This window comes from Sylvia atricapilla, chromosome Z (assembly GCF_009819655.1).
Source record: "Sylvia atricapilla isolate bSylAtr1 chromosome Z, bSylAtr1.pri, whole genome shotgun sequence".
Taxonomy (NCBI): domain Eukaryota; kingdom Metazoa; phylum Chordata; class Aves; order Passeriformes; family Sylviidae; genus Sylvia; species Sylvia atricapilla.
The window spans coordinates 60,147,254-60,169,205 of record NC_089174.1 but is presented as its reverse complement, the minus strand read 5'-3'; the positions used below and the strand labels follow the sequence as shown (position 1 = coordinate 60,169,205).

The following is a 21,952-nucleotide window of genomic DNA, read 5'->3' as shown; positions in this document are numbered from 1 at the left end:
TTCTGTTAGTCTGCTAAGATGCTCATGTAGTGTGTGTTTCTTCAAAATGTACAAGAAGTGGAGTGAGACAAGCATTCAGAGCTTACAGAAATAGAGCAAATGGGGTGATGAAAACAGGCATACAGTAATTGACGGAATAAGGCAAATATGAGTCAGAAATGGAAGTGGTTTCCTTTATTCAGATTTACTTCTTGTCTACCCAAAAAAGATTTTAGAAGTAGCCTCAGAAGGCTGCTCTTCGTTAATAAAACTGTCATTAGCTTAACTTTTGCTTTATGAAATACAGTTTCAACATTAGTTTTAGGCTTTTTAAAGTTTCTTTTAGCTTTTCTTATTTTGAGTTTCATGTATCATGAGGATTTGGAGTGCTTTCTGATGCATATCGGAAGAAGATGTAGTATCATCTGACAAACCTGATGCTGCATTGAAGTCTTAAATGTAGTACTGGTCCTAGGCATTTGCAGGTGCTTTTGCCACTAAAGGAGATCCAGTTCATCTTGGGCATTGCACTGGTGGCTTGATCACTTTGCTGCTTGGATGCTGTTGTTTAATTGTTTGTTGTGTAGGAATGGTTTTTCAGGTCTGAGTAATGTTAATAAAGAGTAATAAATGCTGTAGATGATAAATTACATTTGAACCAAATAGTGGGGTGTTTATGTGTGTACCTGAACAGCACACCTACAAATACTTAAATAAAAAGTAAAACATGCTTAAAAATTGTTGCAATAAAACCTCAGTCTGAAATTTAATTGACACAGAGTGGTAGTGCTGCAAGGTTTGTTAAAATGTGCTAATGAAGCTTAAGAAAGCCTAATAAGGAAATAAGTACAGATGGGTAGCTTTAAGAAAACCAAACCAAGCCAAAGGCAAAAACCAAATACACAGCAAGCAACAACTTAAGAACTTGTATTTCTGTGAGTTTTTTGGTGGTATTTTTGACTTGCCACTTTTCACAGGTGGGCACATGTAATATGTGCAATTGCCATCCCAGAAGTCAGATTTGGTAATGTCACAGAGCGTACTCCGATAGACACTAGCAGAATACCTTTGCAAAGATTAAAATTGGTGAGTAGTGTATTAATATATGCTCCATATATGCATTGCTATTAAGATGTTCCAATGTTTGAAATGTGTTAAAAATCTGAATTATGATGATTATTGCCAGGTAAAAAGCAGTAAGTTATGTTTAAGGTAAGAAAGAAATAACCTTGGTTTTACTAAAATGGGCCTTTTGAAACATAATGGCAATTAATTAACAGTGGTAACAGTCTTTGGTATTCTATTAAGTGTAATTCAAACCTGTTCTTCCCCAAGACAATAACAAACTTGACCAGTATCAACTGAATGTTTCATTTTTGGAGCTGTATTGGTGATGAAACCCAAAAAGACAGGGAATACTACCCAGTACATATGAGGTCTTTTTATTATTGATTTTTACCTCAGCTATTTTTGAAGGTGAAAAGATGCATGATCTGTTTGATTACATGGTCTCTCTGCCATTAGGGTGTTGAAAAATATGCATACAATAAATCACACATTAAACAGTGTCATTCAGGAATGCTGTACTCAAGAAGAGGATTTGCACAAGTGCAAAATGCATTTTTTTTTTTTTTGCTGTGTTATTTTGCTGGTAATTACTTAATCTGTCAGGATGTGCAGGACTGTGTTATCAGATAGAAAGACAGTGATTAGTGGCCCATTCAAAGTCTTAGAGAAAGTGTAAGTTTTCTGGATCACCCCACACTGTTTCCCGTGTGGTTCTTGGTCTACCTTACCTTGTACTCACTTATTTTAAACTATTAATATTTTCACTCTATTTATACTTTAATTTCATTTTATTCCATTAATTATTTCTTGTCTTTTGTAGCTGTGTATCTAAATGTGAAAATGCAGCTTGAGTGATTTAAAATAGATAGCCTGTCCTTCAGGTGGGAATCTGATTTGAATTTTTGTTCAGAATTAAAAAACCCTTTGGTTTTCACGTGTCCTTTTAAAAATAAATTAAAACACACATGCAAAGAGTGTTTATAACATGAAAATGTAAGGTGACTTGAAAATTGTTAATTCAAGGGTTGAAAACACAGAAATTGTGGAAATGTTGTTGCAAGCAACCTCCAAGATGATCAAGTCCAGCCTTTGACTGCATAACACAAAGCCCGCTGGGCACACCTTTTCTCAGTCTGCCATACCTGCTCATTTTCTGTACATTTCCACGGATGGTGACATCTTCCAGCTTCCCTGGTGTCTTGGTTTGGGAAGACAGGTATTTGCCAGGGAAAGCTGGAGTTTCCCTTGGAATGGAGAATGTAAACCAGCACAGCCCCCTGCCCCTTTTTCCAATTATAAATTTGCAGTCAGAGGCTTTTAGGCAAAAGATTTGGGGATAGAAATACCAGTTCTTTACTAGTATATATAACAAAACAAAACCAACAACTACAGCATTAATAACAAAACAATAGTAAGAACCTTGAGGGCTTTGCTTTACAAAAACCCAGGATAGTTTGGTCTTGGTGCCTTTGTAGGATCCTCAGAGCACCAAGCTGGAACAGTGGAGAAGTCCTGGGCTGGCAGTGGGATGGCAGGGTGTCCCGGCAGGGCAGGGGCAGGGTGTCCCAGCAGGGCAGGGGGTGCAGGGTCATACTGTAGCAAGAGGAGCAGTGCTGAAGAAGCTGCCACGGTCGGGCAGGGCTGGCCCAGATCCCTCTGGGCGGCAGAGGAGCTCAGAATTCCAGGACGAGCAGATGATGGTGGATTTCTCAAGACTGCACCTTTTGGCGACAGTAAACTTCTCTCTCAGCAAGCAGCAACCCAGCCATTCTCTATCCCCGAATGCCGAAAAGAACTGAGAGCAGCTGCCTCTGTCCTTTACCTGCCCCTAAAACTCGCTTTTATCTCCTCCTCCAAGCTTTGGCCACCTCTTTGTTTTGGTTAAGTACTCTTAAGTATTCAACACTTGGTCTCTTCGGTAACTTATGGGAAAAAGTTCTTTAGAGTGAAAAAGGGACAAACCTGACCCCCAACACCTGGGGAGGCTGTTCCAAAGCTTAGCCACTCTTTCAGTGAAGAAATTTCTTCTGGTATTGAACCTGACCTCCTCTGGCACAATTTGAGGCCATTGTGTCTTGTCCTACTGCTTCTTACTTGGCAGAAGAGGCTACCACACCCTCATTTCAGGCAGTTGTAGAGAGTGATAAGGTTCTTCCTGAGCCTTCTTTTCTCCAAGCTAAACAACCCCAGCTCCCTCAGCCACTCCTCACAGGACTTGTGTTCCAGGCCCTTCCCCAGATTTCCTGCACTTTTCTTGACATACTTGAGCGCCTCAATATCCTTCTTGGACCACAGATTTCAAGGTGTCGCCTCATCAGTGCTGAGGACAGGGAGAAAATCCCTGCCCTGGTCCTGCTGGCCACACTATTGCTGGTACAGGCCAGGATGTCATTGCCTTTCTTGGCCACCTGGTCAGGGCATGGGCAGGACTCAGCACTTTCCATGGTTGGACCTGACACCACTGGCTTTGACCCATTGATCCAGCCTGTCCAGATCCCCCTGCAGAGCCTTCCTGTCCTCCAGCAGATCGACATTCCTACCCAACTTGGTGTCATCTGCAAACTGACTGAGGGAGTGCTTGATCCCCTTGGCCAGGTCATAAAGATATTAAAGAGAAGTCACCCTAATTCTTGGGGAGCACCACTTGTAACTGGTCACCAATTGGATTTAAATTCATTCATTCATTCATTCATTCATTCATTCATTCATTCATTCATTCATTCATTCATCAGATGTTGAAACATATTCTGTGGACTGTCTATAACTCAAAGACTGTAAGACTAACAGGAGCCTTTTGGAAAAGGCTTGAATTCATTTTAAATTATTGATTATGAAGGTGTGGAGCCAATATTTCTGAAATTAAATGATTTACTAACCTAGGTTATTTCTGCAAAATTTTAAGAGACTATGTTAATCAATTATGAACCGTTGATGAATTCTTAAATTTTCTTCTATTTTTTCCTTCAGTGGGTAGAATATTGCTTTTAGTCCTTAGTGCTTTTTCAGTTCTTGATGCCTCCTCCAATGTAAAATGACATTTAACCACTTGTATAAAGCTGTATATAAGCCTATGGTGTCCTCCAAATAAATCAATGTTCAGAAATATAGTACTTGCCTTCCTTAACACTGTTTTTTAAAGAAGATGAGTTTTTATATTTGTGTGGAATGAGTGTTGTGAAGAAGGAACTCAGCTGAATACAGCAGAATATGAGAGGCAGGGTACTTTTGATTTGTTAAAAAAATATGGATATTGATCTAATACCAATATCCAACTATGACGGACAAAGACTCTCTAACAGTTTGAAGTTAGAAAGTGTATGTTTATTACGACGACGCTGGGCAGCGTGAGGGATAGCTCCCAAATACACACGCGCAATTTACAGATGATCACAGGGTCTTTTTATGTACAAAAGTGTTGAATACCCAAAACACAAATGCATATTCATGACTCTGGTCCATCCCATTCCCCGCTTCGTATGGTAATTAGCCAAAAAGCAATTAAGCATGCGTAGTTTGTTCTTTGAAATGGGTCGGTGGTCCTTTTTAGGGGGTGGGGTCTCAAAATGATGAAGTAAGATGCGTCTTCCTCGCTTTGCCTTTTTAACCTTTTAGTGTTGGTGACACCTGGATCCTGTTTTCTCAAGACTATCTGATTTATGATCACATTGTGTTCTTGGAGTCTATTGATTAAGTTGACAGGTCTCCTGATTTATCGGTTCCTTAAATCTGGCTTATGTTAAAAAAAAGGAAGTTTCAATGTAAACGGGGAGTCTACATCAGCAATGTCTAGTTTAACTAAAGTCCTTTATTCTTCAAAATGTAAAGGGAAGTCTACGTCAGCAAGTCCACGTCTACTTTAACTAAAGCCCTTAATTCTTTAAAATTAATATCTCACTTTATAACAGTCATTATCATAGTAGTGCTTCAGGTAAAAGACAGTCTTCCTGTGAGGGAAGGAAGCAGCAGAATCCTGGTTGGCTCATTAAACCTTATTATTCCAGGATTTAATTTCTGACATTAAATTTATAGTGAAATGTCTAGATTTGTATTAATTTAAGGGAAGTAAGCAGTTCGACCATTTCAAAAGGCTCTGTAATGATGTAATGTTGCTTCTTGGGTAAAGGGGCAGCAAAAATCTGCCCTAAAACCACCAGCACTCTGTCTGCTTTTAAATTTTGACTTTTGTAAGTGAGTAAATTCCTGCCTCTGATGATTTTACTCTGTTCAGTTTCAAGGTGAATACCCTAGCTAAACTAAGTTTCCTGAATGACATGATATGATGTTATAATGTATTTTAAAAATAAAAATGAATGTGTGTCTAGACACAGACATAGACATAGACATAGTAAAATTGCATGAATACTTTTATTTTCTCTAAAACATTGTATCAGATACCTCTTGTAACATACTTCTCTTGTTTCATGAAACATGGGCTTCCTACTTCTCTAAAGAGTTTGCTGCCTATAGCCTTCTGTGTATATATCCAGCCTTGTGTATATTTGCCACATTATTCTCAATTCAAATATAATCTTTAAATTAATCTTCACTTCCTGACTGTTGATGATACAGAATAACAAGCTTTCATACCCACTGGCACTGAATATTTTTCCTCAGGGGAATCCCAGAGATTGTATGCAAATGTATTCTTTCTCTAGGAATTCCTGCCTCTTCTTTCTCCACTCAGCCCCATGTCATCCTTACCTTTCATTCCTTTCCATTGCTATTTGTTCTATACCTGACAGTAGACGGTTATACCATCTGCCTTGCTGTTAATTTCTGTAAAAGCATAGTGAGTTTTTCACACCTGGGAATATGTGAACAATTGATGCAAGTCGGTTTTGCCCTTTGAAATTTTAGGGACTCTGAGTGCTGCTCTTTAGCAGCCAATTCCACCTTCACAGCTATTCTGTTTGCTAGAATAAGGACACTTGTTCATCTCTCTCCAGCATTCAAGCCAGAGAGTTACCAGAGGAAAGGCAAACTTTGATTTTGAGCCTTCATAAGCAATAATTAAAAAGAAAAAAAAAAAAAAAAAGAATTTTGAGCCTATTTTTAGAATCTATTTCATAATAAAACATGAGTAATATGTAATAAACATATGAGTATATGTAAAAAATAAATGTAGACTTCCCTACTGTGCCACTTTTCCTTTACAAAGTTTAGGATGTGTTATGTTAACTTTTTTTAAAATGAGCAAAATACAGTGGAAAAATTATAAAAGAATAGATTAAGTTCTAGCATGCAGCTGTACCAAAATTATATATTACACTGTACAAGCAAATGGTTCTATATGAGCAAATATTTGAAACATTTTCTATCCTTGTCCTCCCTCTTACTCCCCCTGAAATAGTAAGAAGACCAAATAAGCAGAATATCTACTATTTTCAGAGATCTGTAGTGGAGGACCTGCAATTTCTTTAACATAGCATCTACAAAGAAATAGAAAAGGAGGTAAAAAGCCAGTTTAATTTTTTTACAAATTAAAAAAATCTGTGCAAACATGAACATATTGGTAGGCTTTTTTTGATGGCTTAGTTAGTAGATGTGGTGATTGCTGTTAAATAGTTTCAATTCACAAGAAATTTGGGGTTGAAATAAGTGTCTTTCCTGTCAGTCTTGCCGTTATTAAATATTCAACATATACTAATTTCTTCCAGAGTAAAACTCAGTATTTGTATCATACTAATAGTAGTTTATAGCTTTAAAATTGTTTTATTCTACTGCTTCATGTTTGCAAATTACTGCATTGTAATAGCATGCCGACATGTTTTCATATTTCTCTAGCTTTTTCGGTAGGTTATGTGTCATGTACTGCTGAAAAATTAAATGACAGTGAAATTTTCATTAAAAATTAAATCTTTTGAATTATTTTTTCCTGAGTGGAAGTAGACAAAATAAATAGGAGATCTGGCTGCTTTGTTTTTCACAGGGGAAGAAAAGCATGTGATACACTCTGGTGAAATCGCTTCTATTTTAGAGGTATAAACCCATTATGTTGTTGGACTTCTCATGTGAGAGCAAAAGACCTCCTAGGCAACCTCAGTGTTGAGAGCATGCCACAAAGATGCTGTAACCTGTAGTTTTCCCACATTAGGTCTGTGATTATATATTTTATCTTTATTTTATTTTATTTTATTTTATTTTATTTTATTTTATTTTATTTTATTTTATTTTATTTTTATTTTTTTATTTTTCCAAATATATGTGGATGGAGAAATGAGATTATTCTGGTCTCCTTTTGTAAGAGTCTGGCTTTCTTTTTTTGTTTTATGATGGTGACATCCATCAGACACTTTGAGTTCAAATAGCCATGTGGAATGACAATTTGTAATTACCAAGCTAGGAAAGAAATAACTTGAACATGGACATTTAAGTGCAGATTCTAAAAGGAAATGGCTGAAGGGATATACCTTACCATATCATACAGTATAAACCAATATTTTGCATAAACTACATTATGCTAGCTGTTTCATGGACATGTAGCTCAGCTGGTTTCTGTTCCACGTTTAACAGCAGACATGAGCTAGTGTGAAATTAGGAAATGCACAAATGCTAACTTAAGTACTTTTAATCACAGTGAAAATGTTAGACGCAGATAAAACAGAGGCAAAGTTGCTGAAAAGTGATGGGACGCAGGGACACCACTTGAAATTTGTGTAAATGTAAATGTAGAGTTTTAGCTAATGACAAGTTGGAGGAAGTATGTAATTTGTAGAATACATACTGTAAATGAGTGTCATGTCAGCTTCCATCCTAAAGCTGTTAAACAGCATCCAACAGTTTACCCAGAGCAGACAAAGCTTAGGCTTCCAGCTGAGTTTAGTTTTATTAAATTTATTTTTGCCTTGGTCCATTTGTCTTTAAGTGTCCAAGAGAAGCTTGGTCTATGTTTATGCTTTTAAAATTCCATTTTCCTTAACTATTTATATGTGTGGTGCTTTGGGTCATAGGAAACAAACTGGATTTCTCTGTGTGTTAAAGTCAATGATAAAACTCAGTTTTACTTTGGGAAGGAAAAAGCTTTTCCCCAAGTACCTAGATAGTCTCTTGTTTTCAAAAGAGTGTTAATTACTCAGCTCTAATTATAAATATGAATTATAGCTGCATAAATGAGTCTCTGGAGATGAAAAATTCGGACTGACCACTCAAATCAGCCTTTGAAAGAAAGTGCTTTCTTGTCTGTTTTTCTATTTTAATAAAGTATGGGACTTAAAACTAGAATTAAATAAAAGCCTGTGCTAGTATATGGCCAAGGAATCCAAGTCAACAGGAATATTGAGGAATTAATAATAATAGGAATATTCAACCTTGCCAGGCGTGTGACTTACAATGAGTGTAGACCTTGTGAATGAGAGTGTTTAAACGTTTCATCAATTACAAAGAGAAATGTTTAAATAGAATCATTAGCATCTGTTCCTAGACCTATGTTTTGAGATGTCTGCTCTAAAATCATGATTTCATTAGACTATATATTGGCTGCATAGTGAAATACCATTCTCCTTTTTATTATTTTTTTTTTTAATGTTTTAATATACTTGGGTACTGGATTGACTTCGTCCTTACTGGCAGTCACTGCAATGCTTTACTGAAACATGCACATGCAATGCCTTTGCTTCTCCGTCTCTAGAGTTTCCTATTATTTTTATACTTGAAATACTATTTCTCCAACAAAATAGAGGTAGAAAATGAGTTTTGGAATAGCTGAAGTTGCCCTGAAGCTTTTGATGACCTCAGATTTGTATTTGACAAGTGAACCGAGTATAACCACAAGTGTACTCTGACTGAAGAACATTATTTTGAAAAGAAATCTACAGTGTGATGATGACTGATCTACAAGCCTTTCAGAATCTGGCTGAAGCCATAAAGGTTTTTTAGAAAGCTGTACAGTTTAAAATTTGCACCTGAAGGCAAATAATAGTGAGCTTGAAAGCTGAAGATTATAGTATTGGAAGGTACATCAATTCTGAAAATACAGAGGTTTCTCAGTGGTATGGCACTGAAGAATTGGAATCAAAGCAAAAATTTGTATGAGCTTTTAAAAGAATGGGCATATATTCTGCATGTCATTCTGTTTTAATGATTAAAAAGGAATAAAGACATTTGAGGACACTGCTCATCTTCTCTGTTCCAATTTGTAATGAAATTCATTTGTTAAACTATGATGAGCTAGTAGAACTTTTGCAGCTGTGTTTGTGAAAAAAGTAGAGAACCACTTGCAGTGATGTATACTAGTGTTACTATGTGTTTCTGGTAATACAAAGAAGTATTGATTACTTTTCAGTATTTGCAAAAGTATTGCTGGGCCGTTGAGTACAATCGCTATGTCATAAATACAATCATGTATTATCTGGATTGTTGTGCACATTCACAGGCAATGGGACCAAAATAGACAGAAATCTTGAGCCAGATTTTAAGATATTTCCAATTGTTTTATAACTGTTAATGAAATAGCTTTTAGTAATATACTTGATTTTAAAAAGTGTCAAACTAAAAATAATGCAGTTGTTGCTTACTGCAATATATAATTTATTAAAAACTGTAGCGACTCCATGCCATCATATACAAAATAGAATTTACTATATATGATTTAGTCACAGTGTTCATAAGATTTTTAATAAGGATATTGAAAGAATATAGTTTGCTGGCTGTATAGTACTTACTGTCAAAATAATGTGCAGATCCTATTGCAAATTGTCAAATTCATATCTTGCAGTGGTGCAGTACTATCAAGTCGTGTGAAAGATAAGACAAGTTTTAGAAATGCATTAATATAAATAATGTGTGAAGACATGAACAGAAAGAGACATAAACACGTCTGCTGTTATAAGTGTAGTTACTGTCAAGGATTAAATGTGTCCAGAGTATGGAGAATTTAGAAATCTACGTAAAGAAGACTGGCAACAGGTTTGTAGCTCTAAGAAAAGAATTTGCAGACACCATAATCCAGGAAATTTATCTCTGATTATTCCATGAACATGTTATGTGCATGGTTTTGGTTTGTATAGTGATTGAATACATATAATATTTTAAAATGTAAATTAAAATGGAAAAATTCTTCCATAATTTTGTATCACATTTCTGTTCAGGCCTGGGACAATCCCAAATACCAATACGGGCTGATGGATCAATAGAATGAGAGTAGCCCTGCTGAGAATGACTTGGGAGAAAAGGGGATAAAGCTGGACACAAGCTGTCAATGTGCACTTAAAACCCAAAAAGCCAACAAGCCAAGTGCATGAAACTAGGCTGCATGAAATGTGGCATGGCCAACAGGTCAAGAGAGAGGACTGTCCCTCTACTCCACTTTTGCCAGAGTACCTGGCAGTACTGGAGCTGGAGTAGTTCATCCAGCTCTGGGGTTTCCCAGCACAAGAAAAAATATTTGAACTGTTAAAATGGGTCCAAGACAAAAATTATCAAAGGTCCAGACCACCTCTGCTATGAAGGCAGGCTGAGAAGGCAAAAGATTTTCAGCCTGAAGAAGAGAAAATTCTGGTGAAAACTTACTAATACTTAAAAGGAACTTGTAAGAAAGACAGGGAAAGATTTTTTTTTTATTAGGACCTGCAGTGACAGAACTACCAGCAAGTGTTTGCTGAAAGGTAGATATAGATGGGGATACAAGGAAGACCTTTTTTCTTACACTGAAAATAGTATAAATGGTAGAGCAGGCTGCCCACAGAATTTGTGGTGCCTCACCATTGGAAGTGTTAAGGTCAGGTTATATGAAGCTTCGAGCAACCTGATCAAGAGGCAATGGGCCTGAAACTAGGTGATCTGTAAAGATCCCTTCCAACCCAAACTGTTCAAAGATTCTGGAGGACATGAAACACTGGGGACTTCTAAGGAATAAAGCAATGATGAGGTGGTCACCCAGTGATGTGGGAGGAACTGCTGGAATTTTTTAAATGTGCATATCATCAGTAGCACAGCAAAATTCATTCGAGACTGCTTTAGACTGACACATAATAAAAAAGTAAATTTCTAGAGGATTGAATAATACAACTTTATGGTGTCATAAATGCAACTGGTAACAATTGCAGTGGTGCTCCAGTTAAAATCACCTTACCCTGGATACTAAGATGATGCAAGATTATGGAAAAAAAATTCTGTGTCAGTCAATTCCATTATGACGTTTCACTGGGATGCATGTCACTGGGTCCTAAGGACTTGTGTATGTTCAGGTCCCACCGGTGGTCTTGAACCTCATCTGCTCTTACCCTGGGAATGACTTCAATGCCCCAGTTCCTGTCTTAAGGTTCAGAGACTTCAGAGATGTGGGAAAAGTGATTGCTAATGAACACTGAGGCAAACAAAATTTTTTGACTACCTCACTTTTTCTTTAATTCTGACCAACATGCCTGTAGAAGCCATTTTTACTATTCTTTGTGTATCTTGGCAAATTCAGCTCCAATTACACCTTACCTTTCCTAATTTCCTAATCCTGTCCCTCCACAACCAGCATTTCTCATTCTTCCCAGGATTCCACATCCAGTGCTTTTCCTCCTTGTATTTCACTTTGTCCAGGAGGTCTTTACTGAGCGGTGCTGGTCTCCTGCCTTCCTTGCCTGAATCCTCACTGTGGAAATTGAGAGATCTTGGGCTCTAAGAAAACTGTCCTCAAAGATCTGACAGTTCTATTCTGCTCCTTTTTACCTGAGTGTAGATTTCTGGAGGGCCCCATCCTAATTCCTCGAAGAACTAAAAGTTCAGGCTCCTAAAATTCAGAGTGCTGTCTTTAACCTTTCTTTCACCCATAACCCTTGAGATCACAAATTCCACTAGGGCATGAACACTTCAGCCCAGGCTGCCACTGATCCTGACCTCTCTAGTTAGTTAATCTGTGTCAGTAAGCAACAGGTGAAGTACTTCTTTGTCACCTGGGGTAAGAAATTATCCTTAATGCTCTCCAGGAGTCTCCTGGATTGTTTATATCTTCCAGCAGATGTCAGGGACTGTCCTGACAAGTCCCTGCAGCTGGGTTAGAACCTGCCAGAGTGAAGCTTCCTGCAGGTGAAGTAGGAAGGTTTTGTCAACAGGGTCCCCTCAATTGAGTGGTGGGTAATAAACACTAACCATGAGATTTCTTTTGTTGGCTTGTCCTCCGATTTTCTAGGTCTTGACCTGTTCATTGCTGTTTTTCAAAGATGGGTTTATGCAATCAAGTCCATAGAGAGAACTAATTGCCTGGCCCTCCTTTCTTGCCTGTCCCTTCTGAACAGTTTGTAGCTGTCAGTTGGAGTACTCTAGTCTTGTGATTTGTCCCACCAAGTTTTAGTGTTTGTGATTAGATCATAGCTTTCCATTTGCATGGTCACTTCTGCTTGCTACATATGCTGCATGCCATTTCATAGATTTGATGTAGTTTAAGGATAGAATGATGAATAGTTGATAAATTAATTACTTGGACATAATTGGAAATAGTTCAAAACTCAGTTCAGTGAGAAATTTTAGATTTCAGCAGTTAAATTTGGATTTTTTAGTACTTTTAACTAATGTTTTCCAGTTGTTTCATCACTTAAAGTTCTCCGCCACAAGGTGTTTGTGTGGTCATCCTTGGAACATTACTGTGAGACTTGTTCTGTGAAGGGAAAAAGGTCCAGTTCAGGTTATAAGCTTGAGAACTTGTCTTCATGAACAGATACTGGTTTTCCTTTAGGAAGCTAACTGCTATTTGAAATAATATTTGTAAGCAGCTGCTGAAGAAAGTAGTAAGTTGATTTGCACAGCAGATTCTGAGGATTTAAAGTAACTGAAGTTAATGTTCGTTTTAAAGAGAAAAAATCATGGCTGAGCTGCTGCCTAGGATTACTTTTTTTCCATTAGCTCTCTGTGAGCTGTATATATATGCAGTTTCCAAGAAAAAGGATAAGGTATCAGTTTTAGATAAATTTTTATTGGTGGAAAAATGGCACAGTCTTTTAGAGACTAGTGATTTGTCCGGCCTTTTTTTACTGTGCAGCTTTTTGAACATTTAATTTATTTCATGCTGCTGTTTTGTTTGGGATTCCTTTGTTACCAGGAAAAAGCATTGTCTCTTAGACAGCTGCCACAGCTTGCACTAGAGATGAGTCTCTTAAATGTCCCAAATGACAGACAACACTATTTTGTTTCTGGAGAAGTGGCATATTTTCCCTGGACATATGTGATGTGAGATCATTTGCTAGGCACATCCGGCATGTTTAGCCATGTGGTCTTCAGAAATGGCTGTGTGTTGTTTTCATTACCAGCAAGCATTACATCTATCTTGTCAGCTCTGAACTTAAGCAGCTTACTTATTCCTTGCACCTTATCACAGCAGGGCACTTGGCAAGCTGAGAGACTACACAGTCCAAGTCTGACAAATATAAATCTTATAGCAATGTCAACATCATAAGGATGGCACTGCAGCCTACATCATCTTCCAGTTTGTCCAGTAGCCTATATTTTACAGAGTGACACTATGACAGAAAATTCTCTTGGTGGAGAATCAGTGTTATTGTCTGCTTTTTTCAGCAGAGAAGGAAGGGGCTGTGTCACAAAATTTTATAACAAAATCATACGTAGATTGTCACGGAGGTCATAAAATGAGTAATGAATATGTTAACTTCATAGTTCAGAAAATTTAACTTGATGAAACTGGCCAGATACAAGGGCATATGAATACAAGCTGAGGCTGCAGAAAATATCCTAGATTTGAAAAATTATATATTCCTCTGCTTTTTGCACATCAGAGCAATAGTAGGAGACATGCTCTTGAGAAAGTTTACATCAGCTTTACTGTGAATAAAGAAGCCATTGCAAATACAAACCTTTTTTTTTTTTTTTTTTAAAGGCCTTATTCTGAGGAAGAGATAATATATAGGAACTTTAGTCTTTAGCATGGTGTCTCATGTTTGTCATCCCCTTAATAAGAAGGTAGCCATCTACATTATCTTTCAATGTTAAGGCCACATACTCTCTATAGAAATGATGGCTGGAGAAAGAGAGTGGAACATGCAGCAGAAAAACTCACGTTACCTGATACTATATGATATTCAGCTAATCTTTAGCTTGTTGTTTTTCTTCTGCAGTATTAAAAATAAATTCCTTGATGACAGAGAAATTACAGTCTTGCAGCATTTACATGATTTTGGAGAAATTCCAGATCTCTGACTAAGAAGGCTTGACTTTTATCGCAGATTTTGGTTGTGAGCCTTTTGCTTTTTGACTATCATAGAAGAGTATTTATATTCTTGTGAGAGGTGTTTGCTTTTTATAACTGTTACCTGCTGGCTGGGTAATTTTGCTGCTGTAACACAGTTTGCAGTGTAGACTTAGCATATTCAGAACTGCTATAATGCCTCAGCACTTTCCAGTTCATCACAGTTTCAAGACACCCCATCTGTCTGAAAAATACTGTGGTCACTATGAAAGCTGCCTTTGAGATAACTGTCATATCTTTCTTTCTCTTAGGAATTTTCTGTTTGCAATAATCCCATCTAGTTCTTTAACTAGTCATGGTAAAAATGATCTCATTATAGCAAGTAGAAATCAGATAGCTTTTAAATAGAAATTGAGAATTTGCAGCTCTATCCTGGATGTGATTTGTTAGATTAGTGGAAAATGTAGGAGATGAAGATTTGCTGAATGTGTCTGCTGTTCCTTCCAGAATCATAGAATTGTTCAGGTTAACAAAGACCTCTGAGATAATCGAGTCCAACCCTTCGCAAAACAACACCATGTCAACCAGACCATGGCAACCAGACCACTGACTGCCACATCCAGTCTTTCCTTAGCATCTCTGAGGATTGTAACCCACCACTTCCCCGGGTTGTATGATCCAATGTTTAAGAACCATTACCATGAAAGAATTTATCCTGTTCAATCTGAACCTCCCCTGGAGCAGCTTGAGGCTGTGTCATCTTGTGCTGTTGTTAATTACATGGCAGAAAAGGCTGACCCTCACTTGACTACAGCCTTCTTTCAGGGAGTTGTAGGGGGTGATAAGATCTCCCTTGAGCCTCCTTTTCTCCAGGCTAAACAATCTCAGCTCCCTCAGCCACTTTTCACAGGATTTACTCTCTAGATACTTTACCAGCTTTGTTCTGGACTTGCTCCAGCTTCTCAATGGCTTTCTTGAAGTGATACCTTTCTTAATACAGGAAACTACAGTTTATGTTTTTGGGTTCTGTCTTTCCGTCTGTTTGGGTAATTTCCTTGTTTATACAGCTGAGTAATTGTGACTAGGAGTACTTGCTGACCAAATATTTGTATTATTCAGAGCTTTATGCTGTCCTAGACAGCCTTTGTAAATCACAAACCTTTGTTCCAGTATTTCCAGACATATGTGATTCAGCCGGTTTTGGTCATGATTTTCAAAATAAGTGAAACAAAATGAAAGCATAGAGATTACAAGAGCAGGTAAGGAACATAGACATAAGGGAGATATACTAGATGTTTATCCCTGCTATCAGGTTACTTTAAAAGAGGAAAATTAAGATCAAAATCCTTGTCAACCTGAGTGCAATGAAATGGTTAGTGAGCAGTCAATAGGATGGGATTATGGATGAGACTTGGTAGACTTTCAGTATCTGATCTGTATGAAAGGAGAGTTGATGTCGCAAACTGATTTTCTTCTGGTTTTAGATTAGAAGGCAGGGATTGATCTCAATATAGACTCAATATAGAACCTTGAACTGTAGAGCTCTTTTTAAGGAAAGCAGCCAATGGCTAAATATTTTTGACCTTAGTGATTATTGTTTGAGAAAAATGAAAAAACTTCGAAGTGCAAATGAACGTTGCATCTAAGCTAAAGAAAGGAGATGCGTAACATAAATATATTGAGAGGAATGAGTACAGTCCATGTAGTCCATTTGGGGTGGCCAGATCCATAATTTTTGAATGGTTTAGTTTCTGAATTTTTGTTTTTTCAATGCAGCAAAATTTGGCATAAGGTAGCTGTACTAGAAATGTTTTTCTTCTTAAATTAGCATAATAACATTTTCAAGTATTAGTTTTATTAATAGAACGAAATACATGATAATAAATATCATCTTCATATGTGCAGTGAATTGGATTTTCCACTGTCACTATGAGAATAGAAGTAGGACTGATAAAATGGGGATCTCATAGGTGATCTTCTTGGCTTGCTCTATTTGTCTAGCTGTTCAAAATTCAGACTTAGGGAGCACTGTGTGTAATACACCATGAAATCCTTCTTTTTTATCTCTCTATAACATTTTTCTTTACTTAATGCATGTGATCACCCATTTAACTTAATCTAAGTATATAGAACACAGGTTTTGGATCCCAAGGATAGTCTTATGTATCATATAGTTGCCTATATGCTGATGATTGTCGACTAAAACGACATTAAAGAAACCATTCCCTTCTTTTGCTCTGCATTTTGTCACTGTGCTATTGCATAGTGATAGCCCTTTAGGGTATATTACATAGCCATTGCATTGAAAGTTTCATGGGCTGGTGATGAATTTTGCGTAAATATGGTAACCATTATGTTCCAAGTGACTCAAAGGTTTTGCAAAGACCTTTTTCTTTCATATCAGTAAGATGATTTTATAGTAATACTAGGCTAAGTATTACCTTTTGTTTGCATGTAGATCTCCATCAATCACAGAAGCTCTCAACTAGTTCTGAAATGATGTGAAGGATATCTACATACTACTTTATTTTTCCTCTGAGGGGTGTAAATTCTGAGTATGTTATTGTAATCCTTCCCCTTCCCACCTGTTTTTATCAACTCAATCTGAACAACAAGTTTTGGTAGTACATGCTGTTCCTTGAGAGTGGAAAGTGGTTAAGATAGTAGCTGACACAAATTCTTAAGTGATTAAGTTGGTCCTATAAGAAACTGTCTTCTGTGCTAATGGGTTTATTGTGAAAATTTCCACTATGCACAGGCTTATGAATCTGAGCTAAGCTGACATTGCTCACTCTTGGTCAAGGAAATACTTGGGGTTGAAAAAGCTTAAACTTGTGCAGTTATTCTGTAGAAATGACTTCAAGGAGTAAGGAATGACCATAATGTACTTTTAGACATGTTTGAGAGCTAACCAATGTCTCACCTGATTTTTTAATTATTTTTTTTACTGAAAATGGAAACATTTCTTAATAGCCTGGGATTTTCTTTAGAGCTGTATAGAGGGGTTTATGTTATGAAGAAATATAGTGCTTCATGGAAGTATGGGATTGTTTTTAAAGGAAAGAGAAATTTTTAGTCTAAATTAAAACTCCACTTCTTTTTCAGGCTTCTATAAAATTTGAAACATTTAGCTTAATTTTGGTTTCTTTTCTTTTTGTGATCAGAAGGTTCATGTCTTTCATATAGAAAGTATCAAAATGATAGTTGTCAGTAGGTGTCACATCTGAGAATCTTCTTCTTTTGAGATTCTATGTCACTAATTTCTCTTTTATAGGAACTTCTTAATATTATTTAGATTTCTTAGGTATAGCTTCTCATATAGATTTAAAAATTTCCTGCTTTCCTTAGGATTTGATGGGAAGATCAGATAATTTCACTGCATAGTCCCAAGATCCTTCAAAAGCAAAAGGAGATGATGTTGCTAAATTGAGCAAACAGTTTTAAGGATCCACATATTTAACTATGAAGAAGGAATTCACAGTGATGATCAGAACAGTTTAATACAGTGAAATTTTAAGAATGAGGGTTTGAAGACTAAAATGTGTAAATCAAAGTCTTTTCTATACTAACCACCACTGTGAACACAAAAATAAGTTAATATTTTTACAATCAGAGTAGCGATATCCAGTCTTTTCTGCTTTTATTATAGGTGCTGGTCCTGTATTATAGGCGTGAACAGTAGAATTTATTTATTTTGTGGCAAGGCTGTAAAGCACAATTCCTTGGTAGATCTTTATTCTGTAATAATTAGGAAGTTGAACATATAATTCTCCACAGCAGGGTACAGCTTATAACTTAGGGAAGATTGGGAATGTACTACTTAGAGCTTTAGATGAATTATCTGACCTCAGTACTTAATTTGCAATGAAATCACTTCTAATCTAAACTTTTAAAAACTTCAGACTTTTAAAATATCTGCTAAGTGGCAAATCTTAAGCTGTAAACTTGAAAGGGAAAGCTTCTAGATAACCAAAGTGATAGTTTGTGGGTTTTGTTAAGAAGTCTTAGCGGTGTTAGATAAACTGATTGCCAAGACAAGCTTCTCCAGAGCTGACCGGGTTCTCAGTGGAGCAGCAGATTGTGATACACAGCAGGATTTTTTGAGGCAGGGGAGTGCAGAGCATGGGGAGACCTACACAGATCTGGTGGCCCTCAAGAGGGATGCTTGCAAGGTCCGGGCATTGCCAGGGGAGTTGTGGCCACCTCCATATGTCTACAGAAGACCCTGGCGAGTGTGTTACCAGGGAATGGTGAAGCAGTTAATACAGAGGGATTCATAGTAATGGTGTTGACACCTTATCAGTTCAAACGGTGAGCTGGTGATCATCATCCTCCTAGCAGGTTTCATCCACCTGGAAGAATCTATGCCTTCTGCACTAACCAGAACTTATGTGGATACCCAGAGTAAGTTCCCAAGAAAACATGCAGCTGTTCACATCTCAGGGTGCAGAGCATGTGTTGCATTAACAGTAAGACAAATTCCTCTGTTGTGTTAAAATTAGCAGAAAGTAAATGCCCTTGCATTATAGCTACTCCTCTGATATCAGAGGGATTGGGAGCTGCTAGGCTTAGGTAATGATGGACATTTAAACACTAAGCAACAAAAATGGAGAGCCAAGTGACACTGTAAGTCTGATTGGATTCAAGGGGAACAACCATGATTATGCATTTACAAACAGTGAGGTACACTGTACACCTGGTTGCAACCAATGAATTCTCATGGCAGGACTTAGAAGTGTGATCATGTTCCGTAACTTGCATGGCCACATGCAAAATAGTGTTTATTGAGCAGTGGAAATGCAGGTTCTTATTGGATTGATGGTGATATATACACCGTCTGCAGAAGGACAGTGGATACCCAGAATAAGAATTGTAGAGCCAACAACAAATACATTAAATTTTGAGATGACTGTATACTGTTAAAATTATGGTAACTAACACAAGCTTGCTTTCTGAATTTCTGGAAGAAGCACTTCGTAGAGCTCATTATTTGATAGGCATCCCTATGGGGGAGGAGATAGCTATAGCCTGTTGAACATCCCAGAGTACAAAGGTGGAATCTCCTGTCATATATCTCCACTTACGCTACACTTACAATGGATTTCTTCTGAAGAAAAGGAAAAGGTAAAGTTATAGTCGTAATTTCATGTTTAGGTTTAGGTGTTTGATTGATTTGAGTCATTAGCATATGTGAAGGTGTGAAAAGTAGTCCATGTTTTGGAGTTAGAGGAACACAGAAACATAGAATGGATCAGGTTGGAAGGGACTCTGTGGGCCATTTGGTATCATCTCCCTGCTCAAGCAGGGTCACTCTAGAGCACATTGTGCAGGATTGTTCCAGATAGTTTATTTAACAATGGGCCCAGCATTTAGCAATGGGCCCACTTTAGCATTTTTTTCCTTTTGTAAATTGAAGTATTTGAAGAATCCACTTTTGTTGTCCTTGACATCCTTTTTCAGATTTAATTCCACACGGGCCTTTGTCTTTCATGTCTCATTCTAGTTATTCTGACATCCTTTCTAAATTCATTCCAAGTGACCTGACCCTGCTTCCAGCTCCTGTGTATTTCCTGCCTACCGTTGAATAACGAGAGAAGTTGTTTATTTATCCATCAGGTCTTTTTTCCCCTTTGCCTGATTTCTTGCACATTTGGAAGGATTGTTCTTGAGCCTGGAGAAAGTGATCCTGGTATATCAACCAACTGTCTTCGACCCCTTTACCCTACAGGATCTGTTCCTATGGAATACTTCCAGGAAGATTCCTGAAGAAGCTAAAGTTAGCTCTCCCTAAATCTGTGGTTGTAAACTAACTTGCTGCCCTCCTTTCTCCTTTTCTAGTACTGAACTCCACACTCTCACGGTCCTCCAGCAAGGCCTTCCCTGTTCATTAGTGTCAGTTGAGCAGCACACCATTCCCTGTGGGATCCTCCACTACCTGTGTCAGGAAATTGGCATCCATGCTTTCCAGGAACCTCCTGGGCAGTTTGTGTTTCACTGTGCTGGTTCTGCAGCAGATGTCAGAGTAGTTAAAGTCCCCCAAAAGAACCAGGGCCTGTGAATTGGAGGCTGCTTCATGCTGCCTGTAGATGGCCTAATTCATTTCCTCCTCCTTCTCAAGACAGCAAGAAGTATATATAGAGTTAATGAAGGAAAGTTCAGTTTTCAGTCACCATTTTGGGTCATTTCTTTGTTTTAGTTCTCAAAAGCTGCATTGTTTTCAACAGAGTATGTCTACTCTTCCGTGTCATGCCATGCTTTGTTGTATGTCTCTCTTGGAGTGGTACACCAAGCTACTTTGGTGTTGTGGCTCCTAAGGTTGTCCCTGAACTATAGCAGACATATGCACTCCTTGCTGAACTTCGTTTTTCAGTGTTTTCCCCGGAGCATTGCCAGGCTTTTGCTCAGTAAGAATCTGGCAATAGTGAGAATCATGGTGTGAGGTGTGTCCAAACACTTATCTATGCAGTCTGGTGTCGAGAGTTTTGAGAGGAAGTAAAAAGCCTAAGGAGTATTAGGGAGTTTGAGATAGAAACAGGGAAAGCCACCAGAAAAAACTACAAGATCAAGGGGATCCTATATCCCCCAACTACCAGGCAGAAGGCAGTAAAAGAGTTAATGGAGGCAAAAGCATATGGTTGAGGGGGCAGGCAAACCTCCTCCTTGCCCACCTTGCCTTTTTCAGATGCCCTAGTTCTTTGGTGCAAGGCTGTGGGTGTGGAAACTCATCAATTGATGATGTGGATGATGACCCATCTATACCAGTGGTGTTTCCAAGAAAAACCTATGCCTCATATCAAGATCATTTTCAAGAGGAAGAAAAGACAGATTATAGTTGTAGGTGGCGCTCTTCTGAAGGGAGGACAAGGTCCCCCGTGCTGGATCAGCCCTCCTCTTTGTAAAATTAGCTGCCTTTCTTGGGTCTGGGTTAAGACATAACTAGGAAACTTTCTTGCCTGCTACAGCCCTTGGACTATTTAGCTGTTGGCTCTCTTCTGTGTGGTAGTGAAACTATAAAGCATAGTCCAAAGGCAAGCAAAAGAGGCCTAATTCAGAATATTAAAACTGACCCTTTCTGTAGTTTTAGTTGATTGCAAAAGGTTGATTGGTATTTTTTAGAGCACTTTTGCTTCTCTGTAATACTAAACAAATTGTAAACTACTCCTTGAATCTATCCTGCTTTCTGTTCCCAGTGAGACCAATGCAGTTTTATTGATCATGACTACTTTTTCCTTTTCAGTCCTCAATTATATGTGAGACCAAATTCTAGTGTAGGAGGTAAACAATTGCCATTTATCTTCTTAATGATTAATTTTAATAAAAGGAATGTTACAGTCCTAGCTACATTGCAATTTTAATGAAATAATGAGCTTCCTGACTACAGCAGACTGAGCTTTGTCTGATTTTTACAGTGATCATTTTAACATGTCAAACTTTGCAGTCTAGCCTAGTGAAATATTTTACTGTGAAAGTTTAATTTTAGTTCTTTATTTATGAAAGCAGTCGTACTGTCACATCGTGTTACCATATAAGGGCCATTTTGTGTGATTTGTTGTAATGAGTTCACTTGTTGATATGTTTTGTGATTTTTGACCCATATTTGATGCTAAAACCTCTAAGTGTGTGAAATATATGGAGTCTGACGTTATTTTTTATTTTTCTTAAATTGACACATAACACAGTGGCAGTTGTATCTCATCTCAAAAGCTGCAGTGGTAATCTATTAGATATGGTGGGGCAAAAGAGTGAAGTCTTTTTGGAAATCTGCTTTATGTGGAGGATTTT

The 21,952-nt window shown here is 37.6% G+C and overlaps 1 protein-coding gene across 1 annotated transcript in view; it reads left to right on the top strand.

Moving 5' to 3' along the window:
- Window positions 1–21,952, top strand: part of KDM4C (lysine demethylase 4C) — a 246,651-nt gene that overhangs the window by 166,483 nt on the left and 58,216 nt on the right. The window contains exon 17 of the mRNA XM_066339406.1: window positions 957–1,065. Within this exon, the coding sequence (XP_066195503.1) occupies window positions 957–1,065 (109 nt within the window). The remainder of the gene's footprint in view (window positions 1–956; window positions 1,066–21,952) is intronic.